Consider the following 22,102-nt stretch of genomic DNA (forward strand, 5'->3'; position numbering starts at 1 on the left):
AATGAAAGCTTAATTGTTTATATTTCGTTCCGGCACGAACGGACAGCCCGCTGTCCACCCTTTGGTTTATGTCATGGCGGTGCAGATGGCGGTAAATTCGGGTATGAACCACGTTTTCTGATGCCACAATTTTCAGTGTATTTATCAGGCATTCACTAATGGCTAGTAGCTTTCCAATAAGCACCTTTATATGTGTTTTCAAGACTTGCATTCCTTGTATTTCGAAAGCAATTACCGCATGGGTGAGCCCTCGCTCAAGGCTCAGGCTGCTAGGCTAAAGAAGCTAGTATACTAAGACGGCTTCACTTATTTAAAAACAAACATGAGCTAGCAGTCGGATGAGCGCCCGAAGCCTTTCAGGAACAATCAATAGGCAACAGAACAAATATCTTGTGAAAGTTAATGCCTAACTATTTGACATTTCTATTTAGATAAATAAGACTTAACTGTCCTATTCAACTGATAGCGAGTGTGACTATTTACTGCCATCGGTCATGTTAGTTATAAGAATAACTGCAGTACATCGTGACATGTTTTGCTTTCATAACATGCTTAAAGACAGAGGAAATACCCACATAAAAAAATGGTTTCAGCACAACAATATAAGCGTTAACTAGCCTCAGTTACATTTGTTTTATTGGATTTTATTATATATTTTATCACGAGAAATGAAACCAAATTATCTTTATACCGCCGTTTCCATATTATTTATGTACTTTTTAGGTTTATTTTTGCGTTTTAAATGTTTCTCTGTATTGCATTGAGTTCCAGAATGCTGCTAAAGTAACAATAGTAATCACAAAGAACTGTCATATTTTTCTTCAGTGACTAAAACGTTTGCTCATAGGTTTAATTTGTTTAATTTTAGTTAATAAAGTTAGGGATAATTTGGTTTTCGGGTGAAATTTCAGGAAGAACCTAAAATGCACGAGAATTTTTACAGGTGAAGTTAATTTCACCTTCTCTGAATGCACATGTCCAAATGTTCAATGTTTTAGTAATTTTTGCACATCATGTTGTTTTCTACCAAGGAATGACAAATTTCATAACAGATTTTCAGATTCATGAAAATGTCAAAGGGTCGTCCAGCCACTTCTATTGCACATGTGCTTTCAAAGCTCCAGGGAGGGTCAAATTAAGTTAACCTGGAAAAATTATAGTGCATTTTAGATTCATTCTGAAATTTTACCTGAAATCTGAATGTCCCTAACGTTTTGTGAGTACCAGTGTATGTTATGTACCTGACCCCTTAAATCTCCTGTTCTTACTTAGGAGCCAATCTGTGGGGACCACTAAAGGAGTTATGGGAGACAGTGGAGGGGGCTGTGTTGAGGAGACAGCCAGAGAGCTTCCATGTGCTCGACCTGCAGTTGAAAAAACACAAACCACACTTTCTGTCCCTCTTTAAGAACCCGGTGAGCCATATACCATAGTGTCATTTCATTGAATGTGTATTCACAACAGTGTCCCACGTGATCTGCCAGCAACATCCTCTTCTTCCTCATTGTTAGCCAAAGAGTGCAGAGCAGAGAGAGAAGGTGCGGAAAGCCAGCACAGAAGGCATCGCCATCCAGGGTCAGCAGGGGTCCCGACTCCTTCCGGAGCAGCTTCTTTCAGAGGCCTTTATCCTCAGTGATTTGTTTGACGTTGGAGAATTGGCAGCTCTGGAGCTTTTGTTGGCAGGTCTGTAAAAAAGCAGCAACAACAACAACAACAAAAGTTTTTGAATACTTTATATTCAAAAATCCAACTGAGACCTGTTGATAATCATGCTGTTCTGACTGCCCACATTTATTTAAAAGCTGCTATGATTGGAATAAATGGTGTTTGAATTTCTTCCCCAGGTGAGCAGCAGCAATCCCACTTTCCAGGCTTGACACGTGGCTTGGTGGCGGTGCTCCTCTATTGGGATGGAAAGCTTTGTGTAGCCAACTCTCTGCGCACACTTATCCAGTCACGTCATGGCAAAACTTTTACTATGGACCTCAGGTATCTGTTACCAGTTTTTCTCCTGGTTGTTTCAGCACTTATACTACAGAGACTGATCAAATCTCTGCAGCAGTTATAATTGTTTGACCCCCTTTCCCCCCAACAACCCCCACCTCGCTTAGCGGAGAGCTGGTGTCTTTGATGACACATTTCACAGATGAACTGATGAGCCAGGGATTGACTAAGCGCATCCTGACCTTGGTAAATGAGATCAATCTTACACGCGAGTTTGAGCGGCTGCAGAAGGAGCGAGGCCTTGGCAATGAAAAGCACAGGAAGGGGGTAGGAATAAATTATTATTATTTTTTTTTTATAACTAATGTCAGCTATTGTCTGGATCTTTCTGGTTATAACTGATGTGATCCCAACTTTGTTTTCCGCCAGGTTGCAGACCTCATCAAAGAAAGCAGGCAGGCCCTAGCGGACAGCCTGTTTGCATGGACCTGCCAATCACCTTTGACTAAAGATGATACCCTGGCTCTCATTGCCCACCTGGAAACAGTATCGGCTCAAGCTGATGGCTCACTGGACAGTGTGAACCTGGCTCTGGTCATGGCACTGATGTACTGTTTGGATGTCAGCTTCATTGAGCAAGGCACTGAGGATAGAGAAGGTGAGAATTTTTTGTAACATTCAGAATTATTAGGAAATTTCTATGAAATCTTGATTCAACAAGCATTTTCCAAATAATCTGATCGTTTTACTCAACAATCCCCAGGGGTGCCAATATTTTTGAGCATGACAGTATTGTCTATTTTTAATATATATATTATATATATTTTTAATATAATATATATATATATATATATATATATATATATATATATATATATATGTGTGTGTGTGTGTAAAAAAACATTCTCCCACTATTCTGGCATTTAGCAAATAAAAAAAAGGTAATCCTTATTGATGTAAAACAGGGTAAGTATGCTTTCATGTCATACAGTCAAGAAAAAAAAAAAAAGCATTCACCCTGGGGTGCCAATATTTTTGACCACGACTGTATAAACGAAAGTAGAAAGCCAGAGCAAAGCTTACAGCTAGAGCTCTTCAAATTCAAAAGCCCAAGGCAAAAGGCTACTCACAAAAGTGCACGTTCGCCTCCGTGGCTCGGCACTGTATTTAGCCGCGTTAGCTGTAGCTCGTATTCAGCTTTGACGGTGCAAAATTCCATGCAACTCGCATTCCACTCCTGACCAGCGGAAAGCAGCGAGGTTGGCCGACAATAGGGAAGTTCCGGTTAGGCTAGTAGCTGCTAGCACCATAATTCATCACGACGTGCAAATTTGAAATATTACAGGAAAACATACTTTTATCTTTATTAACGTTCATGTTAGCAGTAGTTTGTTGAATGCATGTGTTATTTAACATTTATGCTTATTTCACATTTATGGTTGATTGACGGCAAAATGTCATTATCAAACCGTGAGCGTAGGGTGTGTGTAATAAAGTGACGTTCCAGTCAATTTAACTGTACTCTGAGAGGTGCACACTCTTACACGGCGGCCATGTTATGTATGTGGCGTGTTATTTCAGTAGTTTTATTCCGCTGAAAAAAGTCTTTGGGTCCGAAACCGAAAATGCGTCACTAATTTTAAAGTTCAAAACGGTCGATACTAGGCTTTCCATTTAGAGTTCAGCTGCTGTTAAGTCTTAATTGTGACCTCTGCAGGTTGCTGGAAGTACTGCAATGCGTTATGTCCTTAATATGAAATTCCACCTGATTGACAGGATTTCCATTGATCATAAATGCATTTATCAGTGTGTGTTTTATTTTGTATTTGATCTTTCTTTAGATCTGCTCCAGGCGCTGCCGCTGCTCACAGAGAGACAGTATGTGTCAGCAGTGCACAGTCGTTTGACGGACACGCAGCCATGGAAGCTTCCCGGCCTGCAGGCTGTGTGTCGCTTGACTTGGGCTCTTTCTCTGAGGGTGCTGTCCCAGCTGCCACAGGGTGCAGGTTAGGTTCACATCTCTTTGGTTGTTCAAATTGCCATCACCTTTGAAGAAGAAGAAGAAGAAGAATCATCTTTTATTGTCATGAACATGCATGCATGCACATGGTACTGTATGTATGTGCTGTTCAAATGGAACACATTTGTTCCGGCCAGCCCTCGTGGAGTTCACTGAAGCAGACGAGGCGCTGGCAGACCAGGCCTTCCTGGGAGATGTCTTCCTCTTCATTAAAGAGGGCATGCTTGATTGTGAGAGTTTCATCCAGGAGGAGTTTTACATCCGCCGCCTCCATTCACTCATCACAGATTTTCTGGCACTAATGCCAATGAAGGTATTGTGTTTGTTGTCGTGAAAAATGTAGGGCATTCCCTTCCAAGTCATTAAGTGGAATTGTTTTGTATTGCTTTTGTAGGTGAAGCAGTTACGTAACCGTGCAGATGAGGATGCCCGTTTGGTGCATATGTCCTTACAAATGGACAATGAGCCTCCATCATCATTGCGCAAGGACTTGGACCACCTCATGATGCTTGTCAGTCCCCTTCACACACACACACACACACTGCATAAATGTATTTTCACTCACAATTTGATCATATCTAAGATAAAAGCTATGTAAAAAAAGTCTGCCTTTTATAAAGACAGTTAAGCCTAGTCTTGAGTTATTTTAGATGCATAGTTTAGCTGCAGCGGCACAATGGGTGACTGGTTAGAGCGTCTGCCTCACAGTTCTGAGGACCGGGGTTCAAATCCCACCCTCGCCAGTGTGGAGTTTGCATGTTCTCCCCGTACTTGCGTGGGTTTTCTCCGGGCACTCCGGTTTCCTCCCACTTACCAAAAACATGCATGGTAGTTTGATTGAAGACTCTAAATTACCCGTAGGTGTGAATGTAAGTGTGAATGGTTGTTTGTTTATGTGTGCCCTGCGTTTGGCTGGCAACCAGTTCAGGGTGTACCCTGCCTCCTGCCCGAAGATAGCTGGGATAGGCTCCAGAACTCCCGCGACCCTTGTGAGGATAAGCGGCTTAGAAAATGGATGGATGGATGTTTAGCTGCATGAATATTAATAGCCGATGCGTTGCTGTTCTAGCCCATTTCAAATTACAACCACATTTCTAAATTTAATGTAAAATGGCAGTTGAAATTGCAACAGATGCAGATTCAGAAAACCTTTATCCTAGATGTCTCTCGTGTTGTCTATATAATCCAACAATATTAAAATTTTTATTTGAGACATAATGCTTTAACCCAAGATAGTGCTTCAACTTTAAAGTTTAAATTGTTTGTTTCAGTGGTCTTACCCTTTTGTTTTTCCAGATAGGAGAGTTCTACAATAAAGATCCATTCGGAATGGAGTTGGGTCTGGAGTACTGGTGTCCCACAGACCCCCTCCAACACAACTCACTGCAAGGATCCTACCTGGGAATGGCACTGCAAAGGCCTCCACATAAACAGGTAATGATATTTTTTTCACATTCAAAGCATAACCATCAAAGTCTCCACATGTTTCTTCTAAGATGAGCTCTAGTTTTACATCAGCTCCTCATTTCAGTTGTCTTGGTTTTCTCTCCATGCATTGATGCAGGTCGTTCTGTCCAAGTTTGTGCGTCAAATGGGAGACCTTCTGCCCTCCACCCTCTATATCTCTTATCTCCGGATGCTGAAAGGTCTTGCCAATGGTCCTCAGTGTGCTCACTACTGCTTCAGCCTGCTGAAAACCAATGGAGCTTCACATGGTAAAAAGAATGAAATGATTGTTGTCACTTCCAGCCGATTACTTTAATTTTAGTGCATATCACACAACATTGGACGCCAAGTACCTCCATGTTCTTTAATGCTAGGCTTTACACAAGCAGGATTTTTCGGGCCGATCAGCGAGTTTGAAAAAACGATCACCGATCCGATCACAAGATGTAGCAATGTGTCTATTTAAATGACCTGTTCATTTACTGTATATACTTGTACTTAATAGCTCAAAAAATTGTATTTACAATAAATGTATCTTTATCTGTTTATGCCAGTGAGGCATAGTGACGGACAGAACAAATGAATGGTCTTCTATTAGATGACAGGAAGTACATGCAGTAATTAATGTCTCCACTTTTTATGACATTTTTGTTTGTTGGTGTGCCGTGAGATTTTGCTGCACACGATGGCGACGCGGAGTAAACGTCTTTTGGGGTCATTGATCAGATCGGCGAATTATGACATTAAAGCCGATCAGCATAAAATGCTGAATATTGGCCGATACCGATCGGGCCGATCACGTCGGTGTAATGTGTCTTTAACGCAGGTGATAACATCCAGGGAGTAGCAGGCAGTCCAGTGTCATGGGAGCATTTTTTCCACTCCCTCATGCTCTACCATGAGAATCTGCGACGAGACCTACCAAATCCTGATGCAGCCCATTATCGCCACCCACCTCTACGGGGCATCACTCAACGAGAACTGGAAGGACTCACCTCATTTTTGCAGTTACTCATGACAATTATTACATGGGTATGTTTGTCGGGATTGGCCATTTTAAAATATTTTAATCACACCTTAACCAGACAATGTTGTGTAAAAATGTGTGTTTTTGTGTGCTTTCCAGAGTGAAAATGCTCGCCTGGCATTGTGTGAGCACCCCCAGTGGACACCTGTGGTGGTGATGCTGGGGCTGTTACAGTGCAGCGTTCCACCTGTCCTGAAAGCTGAGCTTCTTCGCTGCCTGGCAGCCTTCGGCAAATCTCCCGAAATCGCTGCTTCACTCTGGCAGTCACTAGAGTACACGCAGGTTAGGTTGGCCTTTGTTTTCTCTTGCAAATACATTCACCCCTTTTTTTCCAAGTAAGGTAAAATGCTCAGGATGCGGATTTGTAATGGTATCAACAAACGGTTAGACTAATGTTGTGTGCTATAAAAGCTAGTGTTTGATTTTAACAAAGAGGAAAAAAACACAGCCTTACTGCTCACTGCAACTAATTTCTGTACTGATTTATTATTGTTTGCCTCAGTTTTGTCCTATCACCCTAGTCTTTCCAACATAAAATTTCAGATGGATCCCCTAAAGTTTTCTTTTTCGATTGCAGATTCTTCAAACGGTACGTAGCCCAGGACAAAGACAGGCAGCAGGAATTGAGGTAAGTCAACTTGATGTTTTTGAGTCGAATAGTTGTTCCGTGATGTTTCCATACAGTTATATTGAGCAAGAAAATATGTCATGCTCATTCTAAAATGTGTGAATTATGTTTGTGTGGTGTCCTGGTAAAAGTAGCACTTTAAATATATTCGTTAGTAGGGATGTAACGATATCTATATCTCACGGTTCAGTTTTATCACGGTATTAATCTCAGAGTATGATAATTATTGCAATATCGTGGGAAACGGTATTACAAGAAGTCTCAAGGTATTGGAGGAAGGTTCATGGTACAGGTGGGGCAAAGAGGCGAAAGCAGGAGAATTGTTCTTCTTGACTTTTGCCGAGATTCCTTCTTAATAGGTTTTAGTAGTTTCTGTCTGTTTTCCCACAGGTTTTTGTGAACAAGACAGCTTCAAATCATATATTACCGTGCACATCTATCCCCGTTCATTCAGTGTTTACATTCATATACTCTACCTCCAAAACACTATTATATGCTCACAATAACAAAACTGTCCATTGAGACATTGTCAATTCAATAATTTAACAGTATTTACTGTATTGTCATTTTTTAATTTATAACATTAGAAATTGAATACTGCCTGCTAACAGTGATTTCTTTGCTTGTGTCCAAAAATTAAAGTGGTCATGAATGCAGGAGCACTCTTAAAGGCATAAGAACTCTTAGTTACTTTTCCTCCACTTCGTGAGATTGTAGGATGATAAATTTTTCTAGCAGCCTTTGTAATATGTTTTCATATTGTGGACATTTCATTTGCAGAGGGAAGTATGTCAGATTTTTTTCTGAATTGATATCTGTATTTGTATGGAGTGGACCTATTTCATTATTTCATTTTCAGGACTGCTGTAATGTATTGTATGTTGTAATGAGTCACAGCAATCGTTATTCTTTCTCTGTGTGATGTTCTTTCACCCACGACTTTCGATTTGAGATAAACACTCACTCGTATATCACTTAAGAGTCCTGCTGTTACAATATGCTCAAATAATTTGGCGGATCATCTCTTCGAGGGGGCCTGGTGGTGGCGGCCCGTGGAGGGCCTGCTAGCGGGGCTTCCCGGTGGTGGCCGCCACCAGCTGGGATGTGGCTTTGCGAAGTGGAGGTCCACTAGCTGCCGAAGCCGGCCCGTGGGTCAGCATTTGTCGGGACGGAGGCCGGCGCGCACAACAACACCCCTCTTGCCCAATTGATTGCGACACAACGTTCAGACCGGCGTAGGGCTACGCTGTAGCCTTGGGAGGAACTCAGGGCAAGTTGTTTCTGCGTCCCTCCCAATGCAGTTACGTGTCCAATTGGGTGTGGTTATATTCTTTTTAAAAAAAAAAATCTCTTTACCTGAATGACCATGCAGAATGGTCGATCTGTATGCCTTTTGTGCTGGAACAGTTTTGCTGTGCAACAAGGGAGTTTGAAACACTCCTGCTTATTTTTTAATTTTCTAATTATTCTGATGTCTATTGAAAATGCAGCCAGAGACTAAAGGATATTAGTGGACACACAGAGGGACATAACGGACAAGGAGAATGGGCACAGCAGAGCAATAGTTAGTCTTGACCACAAGTAACGTTACAAAATAAAAATCGGGTTCTTGTTTGTGGATGGGGAGGGGACACACCCGGTGAGGACATGCAACAACTAACCAATAGGACAAGATGAAAGGACAGAAAAGGGCAGGGCAGGACAGGATGTGGGAAATGAGCAAGGCAGTGCTGCTGATGAGTGGTGCGGTGGGATTCTTTTATAGGTTGTAAACACCTGTCAGAACCTGCGAGTTGATATTTTAATTTAACCTGTGTTATTGTTAGTTGTTCCAGCATACTGTAAGCAGTTCAAGCATATAGCGTGTCATCCCGCGGGGGACGCCACAAACTCCCTAGGACCGAGGGCGGTCCTCCAGACCAACCGAAGCGCCCTGACTAGTCCCAAAGGGAGAGGCAAGGGTACCCCACCCATTCCGACCAGCACACCAAAGGATGTGCGAATGTATGTGATGCATTAAAAATCCGCAGGGGAAAGGCAAGGGGGACCAGAGAGCAGCCCTCCCCAGCCCGACACTGCCCTCCCCCCACTGACGGGTGTATGATGCATCAAAACTGGAGGACTGGCAGGGCAGAGAAGGGGGTTGACCGGACCGGAGACCAGCACAGATGTGCCTGGACCCGGCCCGGCTTCCGCCTCATCATGCCTCATGCCAGCCCCCTAGGGGACCCTGAATGAGATATGAATGTGTGAAATATGTACAGTGTGAGTCAAAAAAAAAATGTGTGAAGTTGGAGGCTAGACTTCTGCAGGGCTGCGTTTATACTCTTAATGAGGAAGTGGAGTACTGTAGTCTGGCTGTAGCAGCCTGGCTAAGCGGTGTGGCCCAAAACTAAATTTTAAACACAACAGCTCATTATTTTATACCGAGACAAGACCACGACGATATCGAACCACTTTTCATTTTGCAATATCGCAAATATTTTGACATCCCTATTCATTAGACAGGGTCACAGCTTTTGTGGTCGCATCAGTAATGTAATGACAACATCCCTTAAATCAGTTGATTGTTTCCTTGTAAAAATGTGCAATTTCCTTCCTCATTCTGTCCTCTCAGGTGGAGCTTAACGAGATCGAGTCAAGTTGTGAGGAGTACCCTCTGACACGGGGCTTCTGTCATCTAATAAGTACATTAGCGGAGAGCAGCCTTCCCCTTAATTTGGGCGCAGGTCTGCGTGTGCCAGGCTTCCAGCCCTACCTGAATTTCTTGCGTGACACTGTCTTCCTGGCTTTCCCCACGAGAGCATATCGACGTCCAGCTGAGAAGGTGTTATGCAGCTCATTGTTGTATCCTCAGTTCTTCCACACACGTACTCAATTTTTGCATTTTGCCAGTGGGAAGTAGCTGACGCTACACTTGAAGTGTTCCACAAGCTGCTGCGGGATTACGAGCCGCAGCCGTCAGACTTCATCCAGGAGATGGTGGAGCTTCAGGGTGAGCAGGTCCCAGCCCACAAGCCACCAGGCCACAGCATCATGTTCCACCTGCTCAACGACTCGCCCATGTTGGCGCTCTGCCTCAGTGTGTTGGAGGAGGGTGTACGCCAGCTGGACACCTATGCCCCCTTCCCTGGTGAGAGAACATGCAGGCTGATGTCACTCGTGGCTGTTTGTTTCGACCTTGACGCAGTCTGTCTTGCAGGCAAGAAGCACCTGGAGTCCGCAGTACTGCATTGCCTCTGCCTGCTAGACCTGACCCTGCAGAAGGAGGTGGTGTTCATGGACCTCCTCAGGGAGAGCCAAGCCTCTCTTTTGGTTTCCCCACTGGAGCAGCTCTTACAAGGGGTCAGTCCTCAAACCCGCAGAGCAGATCACATTGTCAATGTGGCCAGGTAATAACCAAACCATCGCTCATCATCAAGACTAGTGGTGTTCTGTACAAATTACTCATGAGATTGAGTTTGCTGTCAGATATCTCTACCACAATGACTCCAACCCCGAGGCCGCCTTCCAGAGTTCTAAAATCTTACGTCGCATCGCAAACTACCCAAACATTCAAGATAGGCTTGTTGGAGATTTCACACATGACCAGGTATATGCTACTGTCTCTTATAAAGATATTATTTCAAACCGAGGTGTAGAAATCATCGTTTGAGCTACTTTTTAACTTTCGGCATGAAATAGGACATGAATGTATGTTACAGTAGTATAATATAGTTTTTTTCCAACAAACATTTTTGTTATTCATTCTGAAACCATGTGCTATGTAAATAAATATACCTGGAATATTAGAACAATCTCCCCATCCGTTGTTGGCAAATTATAACTGCACAAACGGCATATTGATAAATATTACCTCTTTGTCTTGTGTTGTATCTTGTCAGATTGTGCAGGTTTTCCTAAAAAGTGTATGTTAGTTTGCTTAACAAACACATTGATTTATACATTAACTATATTATATGGAATAGCTGTGTGTCATGTCTTTAGTAGTGTCCAGGTTAACTTTTCTTTCTGTTCCCTTAGGTTGTGAGTGAAAAGCTGATGGCAGGCTTCGTGGAGTGTCTGGATAATGACGAGGCAGAAGAAGGAACAGAGACAGAAAATGGTGCATCACCAGGTCCTTGTCTTGTCTCTTTATAAATGTGTTTTGTTATTTTCTCTGACCAAACTCTTTACACTTTTAGATTCAGATTCCCAAAAGACGGTGGCACGAATCAGACATGAAACCCAGGTTCATATCCTTAACTTACTCATCACCTCTTTGGAGCTGAAGACGCCCAATCTGGCATTGTATCTACTCGGCTATGAAGTCAAGAAGCGGGTGTCCTCCACCAATCTGCAGGATCCAGGTGAGGATGTTGACAATGATTGCTGTTTTGCGTTCTTTTGTGTCTTCCAGCAAACAATCAAATCAGAACGACCACGCAATGTAGCAGTGCACTAATAGCTATATTTGCAGGTGTGTTAGGGTGCCCGCGGAGTTGCCTGCATGCCATCCTGAGTCTCCTGCAGAGAGGTACTGAAAAAAGATCAGGACCTGTCCTCACTCGACATGCTCCACACCTGGCAGAGCTCTGCTACCAGGTCTGCTTCCTTCTCTCATGCAGAGCACCATAAAATTTAGTTCTTCACAGTGGCGATTAGGCTCAATCCTCTTAAATGTCCTAATGATTTTTTTAAATCTCATGTTCTCAGGTGATCCACCAACTGTGTGCCTGCTCTGAAACATCTGGACCCACAATGCGCTATTTGAGGACGAGCCAGGACTTCCTGTTCTCTCATCTGCAACACCTACCTTTTATCCTTCCTGGTGAGTACATGTATTGATTTGGTTTTAGAATATATCATGATAGGCATTAAAAATAGAATCGCCACATTAAAGTAGAACCACATATTCAAAGTAGAAAAGTAAACCAAATGATACATCAAAAGACACTTTGCCGGCGCGGTGGACGCAGTTCTGGGGACCGGGGTTCAAATCCCGGCCCCGCCTGTTTGGAGTTTGCATGTTCTGGGTGGGTTTTCTCCAGACACTCCGGTTTCCTCCCACATCCCTAAAACATGCGTGGTAGGTTGATTGAAGACTCTAAATTGCCCGTAGTCGCACTCTAATTGAATTTTGAGTGCGACTGGTTGTTTGTTTCTACGTGCCTGCGGTTGGCTGGCCGCCGAATATAGCTGGGATAGGCTCCAGCACGCCCGCGACCTAAGTAAGGATAAACGGTAAAGAAAATGGATGGAAGCATTCAGTTGAAGAGCGGGAAGACAGCGGTTACAAAATGTGATGCCAAATTGAGAAGAGAGAGAAAATAGACAAATGGACCACCGGTTCGTTGTAACACGCACCTTTCTCCCGGCAAGTGTAACGGGACCTGAGGGACAGAGGTGAAGTTAACATAGCGCAAATCAGTGAGCTTAGCCCTAAGGCCTCTTCATATTACCGCGGCCGACAACGCCCGCATTGCATCACGTGACCGACGCATTGGCCCGCGCAGCCCCTCTGCATTACTTGATGCACACACGGCAAAAATTGTTGCCATCTCTCGTGATTGGTCCGTTTTTAGTCACATAATGAGATGGCGTACTCACCGTTCCTCTCGGGTCCACATATCACCTTCGCCGCCGCCTTCTTGATCGATTTTCCAGCATAATTAAACGTATCATCTGGTCATCTAGGTCCATTTGTTCTAGCAGACACTGTTCCACTGTCGCCATTGTTGTTGCTGTGTTCCTTGTTCCGGAAAGCAAAGTCAAAACGGCTAACAGAAATGGCCAACAAATGCAGAGGGATCTCCACCCTGTGGTGTCCGAGCCGATACCAGCCGTCGCGACACCCCTGACTTGGAGGTGACCTGCAGTACATTTCAAAACTGCTCACGTGGGTTGCGCTGGAGTATAAAGGCAAACAGCGCGCGGGATAGCCACAGTGATGTCAGCGTTTTCGACGGCCGCGCGAGTATAAAGAAGCCTTTTTTGTACTTTACTAACATAGTGATGTTAGCGCTGTGGGCTGCGGCGTGTCTCTTTTAATTATGAGTACCGTTGAATGTGTATCTGCAATACAGCATGCAACATTGTTCCAGGGCTGGGACTCATTGTTACCATGACATGTGACTCCCGGGACTCACATAGTCTCAAGTGTAAAATGAATAGTAATAGTATACAGTAGTGTTCAATTAGTATCGCTGTTGAATTCTAAAATGCTTCAATAAATCAATACAATTCAAACATATGAGCTATTTTCTCTTCTGTCCTCAGGTGACCAGATTGCTGCCCTGTCCCAGATGTCTTGGCTCATGAAAACAGCTGCCATCGAGCTGAGGGTGACATCACTGAACCGCCAGCGCTCACATACGCAGCGCCTCGTCAACCTGCTGCTCGATGACCAGCCACACTCACAGCATGCAGGTATGGCTGTGTAACCTTTAACTGTTTTTTGGTATCTTAAAAGCAGGACACTTAGGCTTAAAACTATCAATAATGTAATGGGTGAAATTTTCTTTTATTGTACAAGACCAAACAGTCCTGTACCAATCTTTAGTGGGCCGGATTGAAATGAATCAACGGGCCGGATGTGGTCCGCGGACCGTAGTTTGCCGACCCCTGGTCTAACTCCTAAAATACTTTTATGTCATCAGTAAACGGGCTTCGCAATATTTTTCTACACAGTAAATGGAATGATCTTAACCAGATCGGCAAAGTTATAACAGACAAACCCACGTGTTGAGATTTTGTTGGTTTTGTCTTTTTAGTTGAAGGAGAATCTGGCATGGAGGAAGAAACGAGATCAGTCAGTGGTTTCTTACATTTTGACTCCGTTTCCAAAGGTATGTTTAGTTTTGTTCTCATTCCCAGTAAAATATTGCACGATAAAACCAGCATATTTGACACGATATCTGTTATTCAACAAGAACAATCATGTAGCTGCTTTACCATCTTGGAATTGTTGTTTGATGTCACCAGTACGCAGGAAGTTGTTGACTGTGTTGGATGCCATCGACTTCAGCCAAGATATGCCTGAGCTGCTGCAGCTGGACTTTTTTGAGCGTACTCAGATCGAACAAGTCATCTCCAACTGTGAACACATCAATGAGCAAGGACACACTGTGTGCAATGTGAAGGTGGGTTTGTTGGTTTAACTTAAGGTGTCATGAAGACCCTGCATGTGACTGAGTTAGCATATTTAAATTGTCCCCCACAGTTGCTCCATAGAGTGCTTGTTGCTGAGGTGAATGCTCTGCAAGGGATGGCAGCCATTGGACAGAGACCCCTGTTAATGGAGGTGCGTGACCTAAAAATGAACATGACCATGATTTTCCAATTCTTTTCGTATGCAGTTGGAATACTGTTACATCATGCACTGGGTAGTTAGAAAATACTGTCATTTTGCCTCAATTAAAGCGCTGTGTTTTCGTAGGAGGTGAACTCGATCCTGCAGCAGGTTGTGGAACGTAACCGTGTCCGACGGAGTCTGAGTGCAAAGAGACATGCACTCCAGTCCTGGAGGAGCCTGGTGGAGACACTGCTGACCGCCTGCCCTGCTGACCTCATAGCAGTAGAAGATAGACAGCTAATCATCAGAGACCTGCTTTTAGACCTGCATGATAAGGTCAGTGAGGATGCTACTCACGTGTGAATAATGTCATTCATTCCAATCATTTAGATGTAATGGGTGTTGATTTACCGCGTGGTACTTAGGTTTTATCCGAGGATGCAGCTGGAGAACTGATGCCTATTGTAGCTGGGGCTGTCTTCACTCTGACTGCTCACCTCAGCCAATCAGTGCTATCTGAGCACCAGCAAGGGGCAGGATTAGAATCCTCATCCGGTTTTGCCTCAATAGCGAACTCCGCCCTTCATCTTATCCTTCGCAAGCTACTGGACTTCATCCTTTCTACTGGTTAGTATCAACCTCCATCACCTTCAAACTTTACTCACATTTTTTTTAATGTTGTCATCTGTATCTTAAGGAGGAGGATACCAGCGTCTACGCGCACACCTGTATGGTTCTTTGCTGTACTACCTTCAAATTGCTCAAAAACCTGAGGAACCAGATACTTTGCAGACTGGTAAACCAAAAATATTTGAACTACAGCAAATACTATTACTTACCTGTCCACCGTCCACCCCCCCCCCCCCCCCCCAGTGCTTCATCTACTGTATCATGACCTAATGTTGGGTTGTACTGTCTCGTCATCGCCGTCACTTTCTTCTGTAACCTTCTAGCTGGGAGGGCAATGTGGGAGCGTCTAACAGCACCCGAGGATGGCTTTTCCAAACTGCAGCGAGAGAACCTCACTATCATCGAGAGCTACGGCAGGGCACTAATGGAGGTGGTGTGCAGGGATGCATGCGACGGCCATGAAATTAGCAGGGTATGTTTGATTTGGCTCTTTCATCTCTGTGCACTACACTGGGGTTCCTGTTGGAATGCACTGTTGGTGTTTCTTTTGTCAAGTGTTGTGAATGGTACCAAAATAGTAGGGCTCGGACTTGCCCTCTAATTCCCCATTCGCTAGTCGTATTGACAGTAACGAATTACTTGCGAATTTCAATTGAATCGTTACTCCTCGTACTATTCCGAAGTAATTGTCCATCCATCCATCCATCCATTAATTTTCTACCCCGCTTATCCTCACTAGGGTCCGCGGGTATGCTGCAGCCTATCCCAGCTAATTGCGTCTTTGTGCGCGTTCTTCTTCGTTGGTTTTCGACACTTCTTCTTCGGGGTGGGCGGACTGTAGGCATCGAAACTGGGAACTGAATTTTGAAAATTTGAACGATTCCGGGAGAACCGGAACGTTACTCCCGTTTCCAATCGATTCTCGATGCCCAACACTATCTGATATACAGGTCATGCGTTTCGAGGTTCGTCACGGAACAAATTAAACTTGTAAGTCAAGATACTGCAGTACCCTTACCCCATTTATATATCATAACGTCTTCCAGATGCTAGCTCTGGCAGTGCTGGACCGAATCCTGTCCATCGACCGTCAGAACCAGTGGCTGGTGTACGTTTGCAACAGCGGCTACCTCCGCTCGCTAGTGGAGAGCCTGAGGCAGGACGACACGGCCCTGCAGAGCTTGCTCACACCTCAGCCTCCCCTCCTCAAGCCACTCTACATCTATGAGAGCAAGATCGTGAGGAGCCATGCTGCTTCTGTTTGTTCGCCAAAGGCTACTACAAGTTCATTTCTTAAAGTACAATGGTGGCTATGTGCTTTCAGGCCCTGCTGACCCGCGTGGCCAAGACGAACCAGGGTGCTGTCGAGCTGCTCCGCTGCGGACTGGTAGCACAGCTGATTGAGTGTCAGGTGTTTGACATGATACCCGAGAGTGAATCTCACAGGTAAGACAGTCACGGGTATCACTGGTTCATTAAAAACACGTCTCCTCCTTGTACTGAATTTAACGTGTCTGCTGATGGGGACAGGGTGATGCGGGACCCGTCAGTTTTCATCCCCAGCCCTGTGGACCGGTACAGACAGATTCTTTTACCCACCCTGAGGCTCTTCCAGGTGATACTCACCTCGACCACTATGAATCACCAGCAAGGGGCAGCACAGGTGAGACAGCTGAGGAATCATTGTCTTGCGTTCTTATTACAGGGGATCCTCCTTTAGGAAGTCGTTGGATGTAGCATCACAATGTACAATGAGCTACTTTGCGAATACGTCATCACACGGCCCAAGAAGGCAGGCTCAGTTGCCACCCTACTTAGTTTTTTTGTGTGATTGTTTTATATTTATAGCCTGGAAGTTTATCTCATACCAATAGTTACTGTAAATATGAGTACTACTACGTTAGCATGCACACTTGGGGCTGACGTCGCTTCTGTTGGCAACTTATTCCATTTGTGTGCAGCATGATGGCTAAAGGCTGCTTCACCCTGTTTGGTTTGGACTCTGTGCTCCACTATTTGACCCGAGTCTGTTGATCTCAGAGCCCTACTGGGTTTACATACCATTAGCATTTCATTCATGTATTCAGGACCAAAACCGTTGAGTGAGTTATAGACCAGTAGCAGAACTTTAGTTAGTGATAGCCTTCCAACTTTTGTTTTGGATAAAATGAAATAGAATGCAAAAGCTGTATCAGCAATTTAAAAGTAATGCTCCGTTTCAGTTGTCTACATGTGATGCTGCATCATTTGTGTTCAATCCGTAGCTTAAAGGTTTAAAGCACTTCCAATTAGCCTTAGCATAAGGGCTGCGAAAAAAAAAAAATCTGCTGAATCAACTTAAAAAATAGGCACCAAAAAATAAATGAATAAAACAGTTAAGAAACCATGTTTTTGCCGCCGGAGCACGTTTCACACAGACACTTAATGCAGACGGACACAGTGTTGGTCCAATTCTAAATTTTTGCCAAAAAGGACAAAGGAGCATCTATAAGTGATATGTTTTATTTTTTTGTATGTATGTATGTACATATAACATAAGTATGAGTGAGCTGTATGGTAGTTAGCGTTTTTTTTGTTTTTTTTTAACCTATAATGATAATCGCTAGTATCAAATTTATAAATTTATATAGTCGAGTCATCTCAAGGCTCCACTGTATTCGTAACACATCTCAGCAGGGAATGTTTTTAATTTACGTGCTGGTTAGTTTAAGAATGTATCGTTGACTTGATGCGTGGAGCTCGTTGTTCTACGTATATGTGTGTGCAACTGCTTTTTGGAGGTTGCATATTAATCTTATAATAATCAGTGTAAATGTGTGGTGTTTGTAGATCCTCCAGTGGCTGATAGTCCACGCAGACACCATCCAGTCACTGTTACGCTCTCCCGAGCTCAGCATAGGAGCGTTGCAGGAGCTCTCTTTGCTTACTGGGATCATCAGTAAGACAGCTCTACCAGGTATCAACATACAACAAATAATCGACAAGACAGCGTTAAAAACGGTGCGACTCCGACGTTATTTCTGGTTTTGTCTCAGGGGCCCTCGAGACGGGCGGAGAGGTCAACGGTGCTGCTCTAATGGAGTTTCAAGGTCACATCAACAGATTCCAGGTTAGCTTGATTATCTTGTCATAAAACCATCCCTCATAGTAGCTTCTTAAGCTTTGTGTGTGTCTTCAAAACACGGCAACGTAGTTTTGTTTTTTTTGTTTATAAAGCGATTATGCCTATTGCTGCTCAGCCGCCTGGCAGGCAGTGAGCGAGAGAGGTTACTGAAGCAAGCGGCGATTACTGCAGCTGCAGACTCGGCAGAACGGAGAGAAGAGATGGAGGTGGCCATGCAACAAGTAGGAGGCGCTACACTTGTCTACAGTAATAGCTCGTTTATTGCGGGGGTTAGGTTCTGGACCCCACCCCCTCAATGGGTGAATTGCGAGACGTGGCGGCCATGGTTTTTTTTTTTTTTTTTTTCTCTTTTCTTTCACATATTATAAAGCTGTATGGGACTTCCCAGTCCCCACATTTATTAATCTTCCCCACACTCTTATTAACATCTGCTTTACTCTCACACTTTTTGTACTCTTAAACATACATATTAACAACAAGGGTACTCACCACTGTATTTGAAAGTGGTGACAATTTCGAAAGTACTGCACAGCCAGGAAAATGCATTACGGCTGTCACCCTTCTATTCTTTTCATCCTTCTTTCTGTACCCGACCGAAGATTCATTGTTGCCATAATAGCGGCCAACATCCACTAACAGTCTCCCTTCCTTCAGCATGTTGAGAAGTTGTCTCTTTTGCTAGTTAGCTGCTACAATCTTCCAATTACTGCGCACCTTTGAAGGCACAGAATGTTTGGGCGCCATCGTAGTGCTTGAAATAAAGTATTGTAACATCTTCCAATGATGCACCCTAGTAGTGTGAGTTAGTGGAAAGGTCCACCACCCCAAATGCCAAGTCTAGTTTTGACCAAATAAGGCACAGTGAAGTGGAAATGACCTTTGGTTCCACCTTTTGAAAACTGACATTTCCCAATACCATACATCCCTTTTGAATGCATTCCATCAGGTAAAAGGAATGTGTGTGCTGTCTGTATGTATAATGTTACATCCCTGTCATGATGTCATTGACCTGTGCTGTGCTCTGACCTCAGGTTTGTGCTAACATCATGGAGTACTGCCAAATCCTGCTGCAGCAGAGCTCGGCCCTGCCCCAGTTCACCATCTGCCTGTTCAGCCCGTTTGGCAGCGAGCCGGCTGGCAGGGACGGAGGGCGCGCAGGTCAGACCCTCGTTAGGAATCCGTCAATGAATGTGAACACGCCGCTTGTCCTCTCCAGTGATTGTATAGTTGAACCTCGAAAGCTGAACACACGTTACAGGATGCTGACCCAATCTGTCCCCCCCCCCCCCCCCTGTAATGTAAATAGAACCAATCATTCAATTGTAAAACTAGTATGTATAGGGTGTTTGTTTGGGGGGGGTCAATGTATCCATTTTGGATCTTCAGATGCAGCACCACCGTGTTGGCAAATACAGTTAAATATTAACACTCAACTAGTGCAACGCTGGTCAGATCAAAGTTTTCATGGTGTCATACTTTGTAGAGGCCAATGTGGCTACCTCCATATTTTTTGTATGCAGGAAAATCCCAGTTCTAAATAGAAACGAACTCAAAAGTGAAAATGTCCATCGTGAAACATGCACGTTTTGTGCGTAGATCTGACGTCCAGCCTGCCCAACATGGCGTACTCGCGGTCCCCCAGTCTGGGCCTGGTGCTCTTCCTCCTCAAGAACAGCGCCGCCGACTTCTTCCGCTTCCACCAGAGTCACAGGCAGAGTCTGGGAAAGCTGCAGAGTCTGGATCAGCTGCCCCCCGAGGAGCTCAAGGAGGTAACGACGGAGGCGGCCGCATCACTAAATCAGTCGGGCTCCGATATGCGTCATCTGACCGGACGTGTTGTTTGTAGTTGTGCCAGGGCCTGGTGCACGGTCCAGGGGGGGTGGAGAAAATCTCGTCGGTGCAAAGAAGTCTGCTGGCCAACAAAAGACTGGTGCAACTCGTCAACAATCGAGCCAAGCTGCTGGCCCTCTGCTTCTGTATCCTTCAAGCACACCACACGTTACTGGAGTATGTAAACACACACACGGGATATATACACTTTATTAGGATGTCTGCAGATCCTCGTAACGCTTGACATCTGATTTTCGGTTCAAAGATCTTGCATATAGAACCAAAATATTCAAACTTTCTTTTTTCCCCCCTTAGAATATTAGAATCAATTTACAACTTTTTTTCTCAAAATATATCGATTTAATTCTGGTCAAAAAAAATAATCATTTCTAAAGCTACGCAACGTTCTTTTTTTAAATTTGCATTTAAAATACTCTTTCCCCTCAAAATATTACAATTCTATTCATGTTAATTGCATTTGTTTCCTCAAAATGTTACAACTTGATTAACATTTATACATTTTTGTAAAAATATTAACGCTTTTCTAAATGTTATTTTCCATCATAAAATGTTATTCCACAGTCTTGTGGAATGCCTTAGTTATCCTTAAAAATGACAGTTTAAATAGTTAGCACCATCTGATTACAACTTCATGCCTGAAACATTTACTTTTTAAAATATTAATACTTTAAAAGATGCGATTTGCTTATTTTTTTAAAATGTTCAAAGTATTGAAAAATTACTATGTAAAAAGGTTTGTAACAGCACGCAACTTTGCCATGTACCTATACATCATTTCACAACAGTTCAGAATCAATATTTAGTTAAAAAAACAAAAACAAAAAAAAAACATCATACTGACCAAAGATCCTGATTATTAAATGGGTGAAAGTGTGCGAAATGTGTTTTGTTCACGGAACTTGCTTGGGCCAACCAAGCAGAGGATGGAAAAATGCTGACATTATTGTGAGAGTGAAGTTGAAATTTGATTGGACCAAAAATAAAATCTAACATCCAGTTGGACGTCCTGCAAGCGGAAGGCAAATAAAATGACTGGAACAAATATTGGAATTTATGATGTATGGCGGACAAACCTTAACCCGCCCCCCCACCACAGACATCATCGAGACTTGTCTATTTGTGCTGTGGCGCCACCTGGAGTATTACCTGCTGCACTGCACCCCCACCGACCCAAAGGACTCCCCGCTGCCCGGCGCAGCGTTGTATCGATCTCGCCTTGCCGATGGTAAGGCTTGCTCCGAAAAGTCGATTTGTCGACTTTACTGCTCTGCAATGACTACTTGTGTGTTGGATGAAATTAGTCAATTTATATAAATTGATAATTATGATGAAAAGGAGGATTAAATTTTTTTTCTAGACTCGTTTGGCAGTCTGCAGGGAAGCACCGGCCGTGGAGCCATCTCGCGGGTCACGAAGCAAGATTTAGAGCTGGTAAGAAATGCAACTTTAGCAGTATATAATACTGCTCTGTGTTTAAACCCCCGTGTGTCCTCTCTTTGCAGTTGAAGAGTGACATGGCCGCTGGTTTTGGAGAGGCTCTCCAGAGGAAACTTCTGGAGGTGGAAGGCTTGTACAGCCAAGTGCGCTCCCGCTACACCTTCATCCAGGCTCTTGTACGCAGGATCCGAGGCCTCCTGAGACAGCTAAAAAGCTGAGAGCGCTAAACACTGGACAATCTTCGGGCAAACTTAGGCCGAGCATAACATTTGAAGGTTTTCTCTCAATGTTTTTCAATGAAGCCCTTTCGAATATCACATTTTGTTGACGAACACTGCAAAGACCGTTCCTTAACGGAGAGGAAATGAACACTTAATCAAACCGTAAAAAAAAAATAATAATATTTCTCGGTTTGATTTCTTTTTTTTGTGTGCGAATAAATGTTTTCTATACAATTTAATTAGTGGTGCCATGCGATTGCTCTTCAAAATTCTCGTTTGATTTTCCTCTGGTGCTGCATATTTGTCTTTTGTCAGGAGAATTATAGCCACGCTGGGAAGAATAACGGTTACTGAATAATGAGTAAAAAGGTAAAATATGACAAAATGCAGTAAAAAAGGGGGCACATCCCCCCCCCCCCCCCAAGAATAAAGTGATAGTATAATGTAAAAAAGGTAACGATTAGAATATTTTTTGGGGAAACATTTTACAATACAATTTTA

The 22,102-nt window shown here is 43.6% G+C and overlaps 1 protein-coding gene across 4 annotated transcripts; it reads left to right on the forward strand.

Annotated features, from left to right (window-relative positions):
• The first annotated feature begins 14 nt into the window (after window positions 1-14).
• nup205 (nucleoporin 205) lies at window positions 15-22,032 on the forward strand. 4 transcript variants are annotated; one of them, XM_061775203.1, is made up of 42 exons: window positions 15-101; window positions 1,273-1,415; window positions 1,512-1,683; window positions 1,845-1,989; window positions 2,112-2,271; window positions 2,374-2,602; window positions 3,786-3,950; window positions 4,102-4,277; window positions 4,359-4,475; window positions 5,261-5,398; window positions 5,529-5,679; window positions 6,237-6,442; window positions 6,537-6,719; window positions 7,015-7,065; window positions 9,683-9,892; window positions 9,961-10,198; window positions 10,268-10,457; window positions 10,537-10,657; window positions 11,089-11,182; window positions 11,250-11,414; window positions 11,525-11,649; window positions 11,761-11,875; window positions 13,324-13,473; window positions 13,818-13,892; window positions 14,029-14,186; window positions 14,267-14,347; window positions 14,483-14,674; window positions 14,764-14,965; window positions 15,036-15,134; window positions 15,292-15,440; window positions 16,015-16,206; window positions 16,293-16,414; window positions 16,499-16,631; window positions 17,798-17,924; window positions 18,004-18,077; window positions 18,185-18,313; window positions 19,124-19,250; window positions 19,689-19,861; window positions 19,939-20,068; window positions 21,040-21,168; window positions 21,301-21,374; window positions 21,446-22,032. In XM_061775203.1, the coding sequence occupies exons 1-42, from the start codon at window positions 74-76 to the stop codon at window positions 21,596-21,598; spliced, it is 5,991 nt and encodes a 1,996-aa protein (XP_061631187.1). In that variant the 5' UTR covers window positions 15-73; the 3' UTR covers window positions 21,599-22,032. The 4 variants fall into 4 exon arrangements, with proteins under 4 accessions (XP_061631187.1, XP_061631188.1, XP_061631184.1 ...); XM_061775204.1 differs by having other exon boundaries at window positions 11,089-11,170; XM_061775200.1 differs by lacking the exon at window positions 15-101 and adding an exon at window positions 224-242.
• The last annotated feature ends 70 nt before the right edge of the window (window positions 22,033-22,102 follow it).

Source organism: Phyllopteryx taeniolatus, chromosome 5 (genome assembly GCF_024500385.1).
Source record: "Phyllopteryx taeniolatus isolate TA_2022b chromosome 5, UOR_Ptae_1.2, whole genome shotgun sequence".
NCBI classification, from domain to species: domain Eukaryota; kingdom Metazoa; phylum Chordata; class Actinopteri; order Syngnathiformes; family Syngnathidae; genus Phyllopteryx; species Phyllopteryx taeniolatus.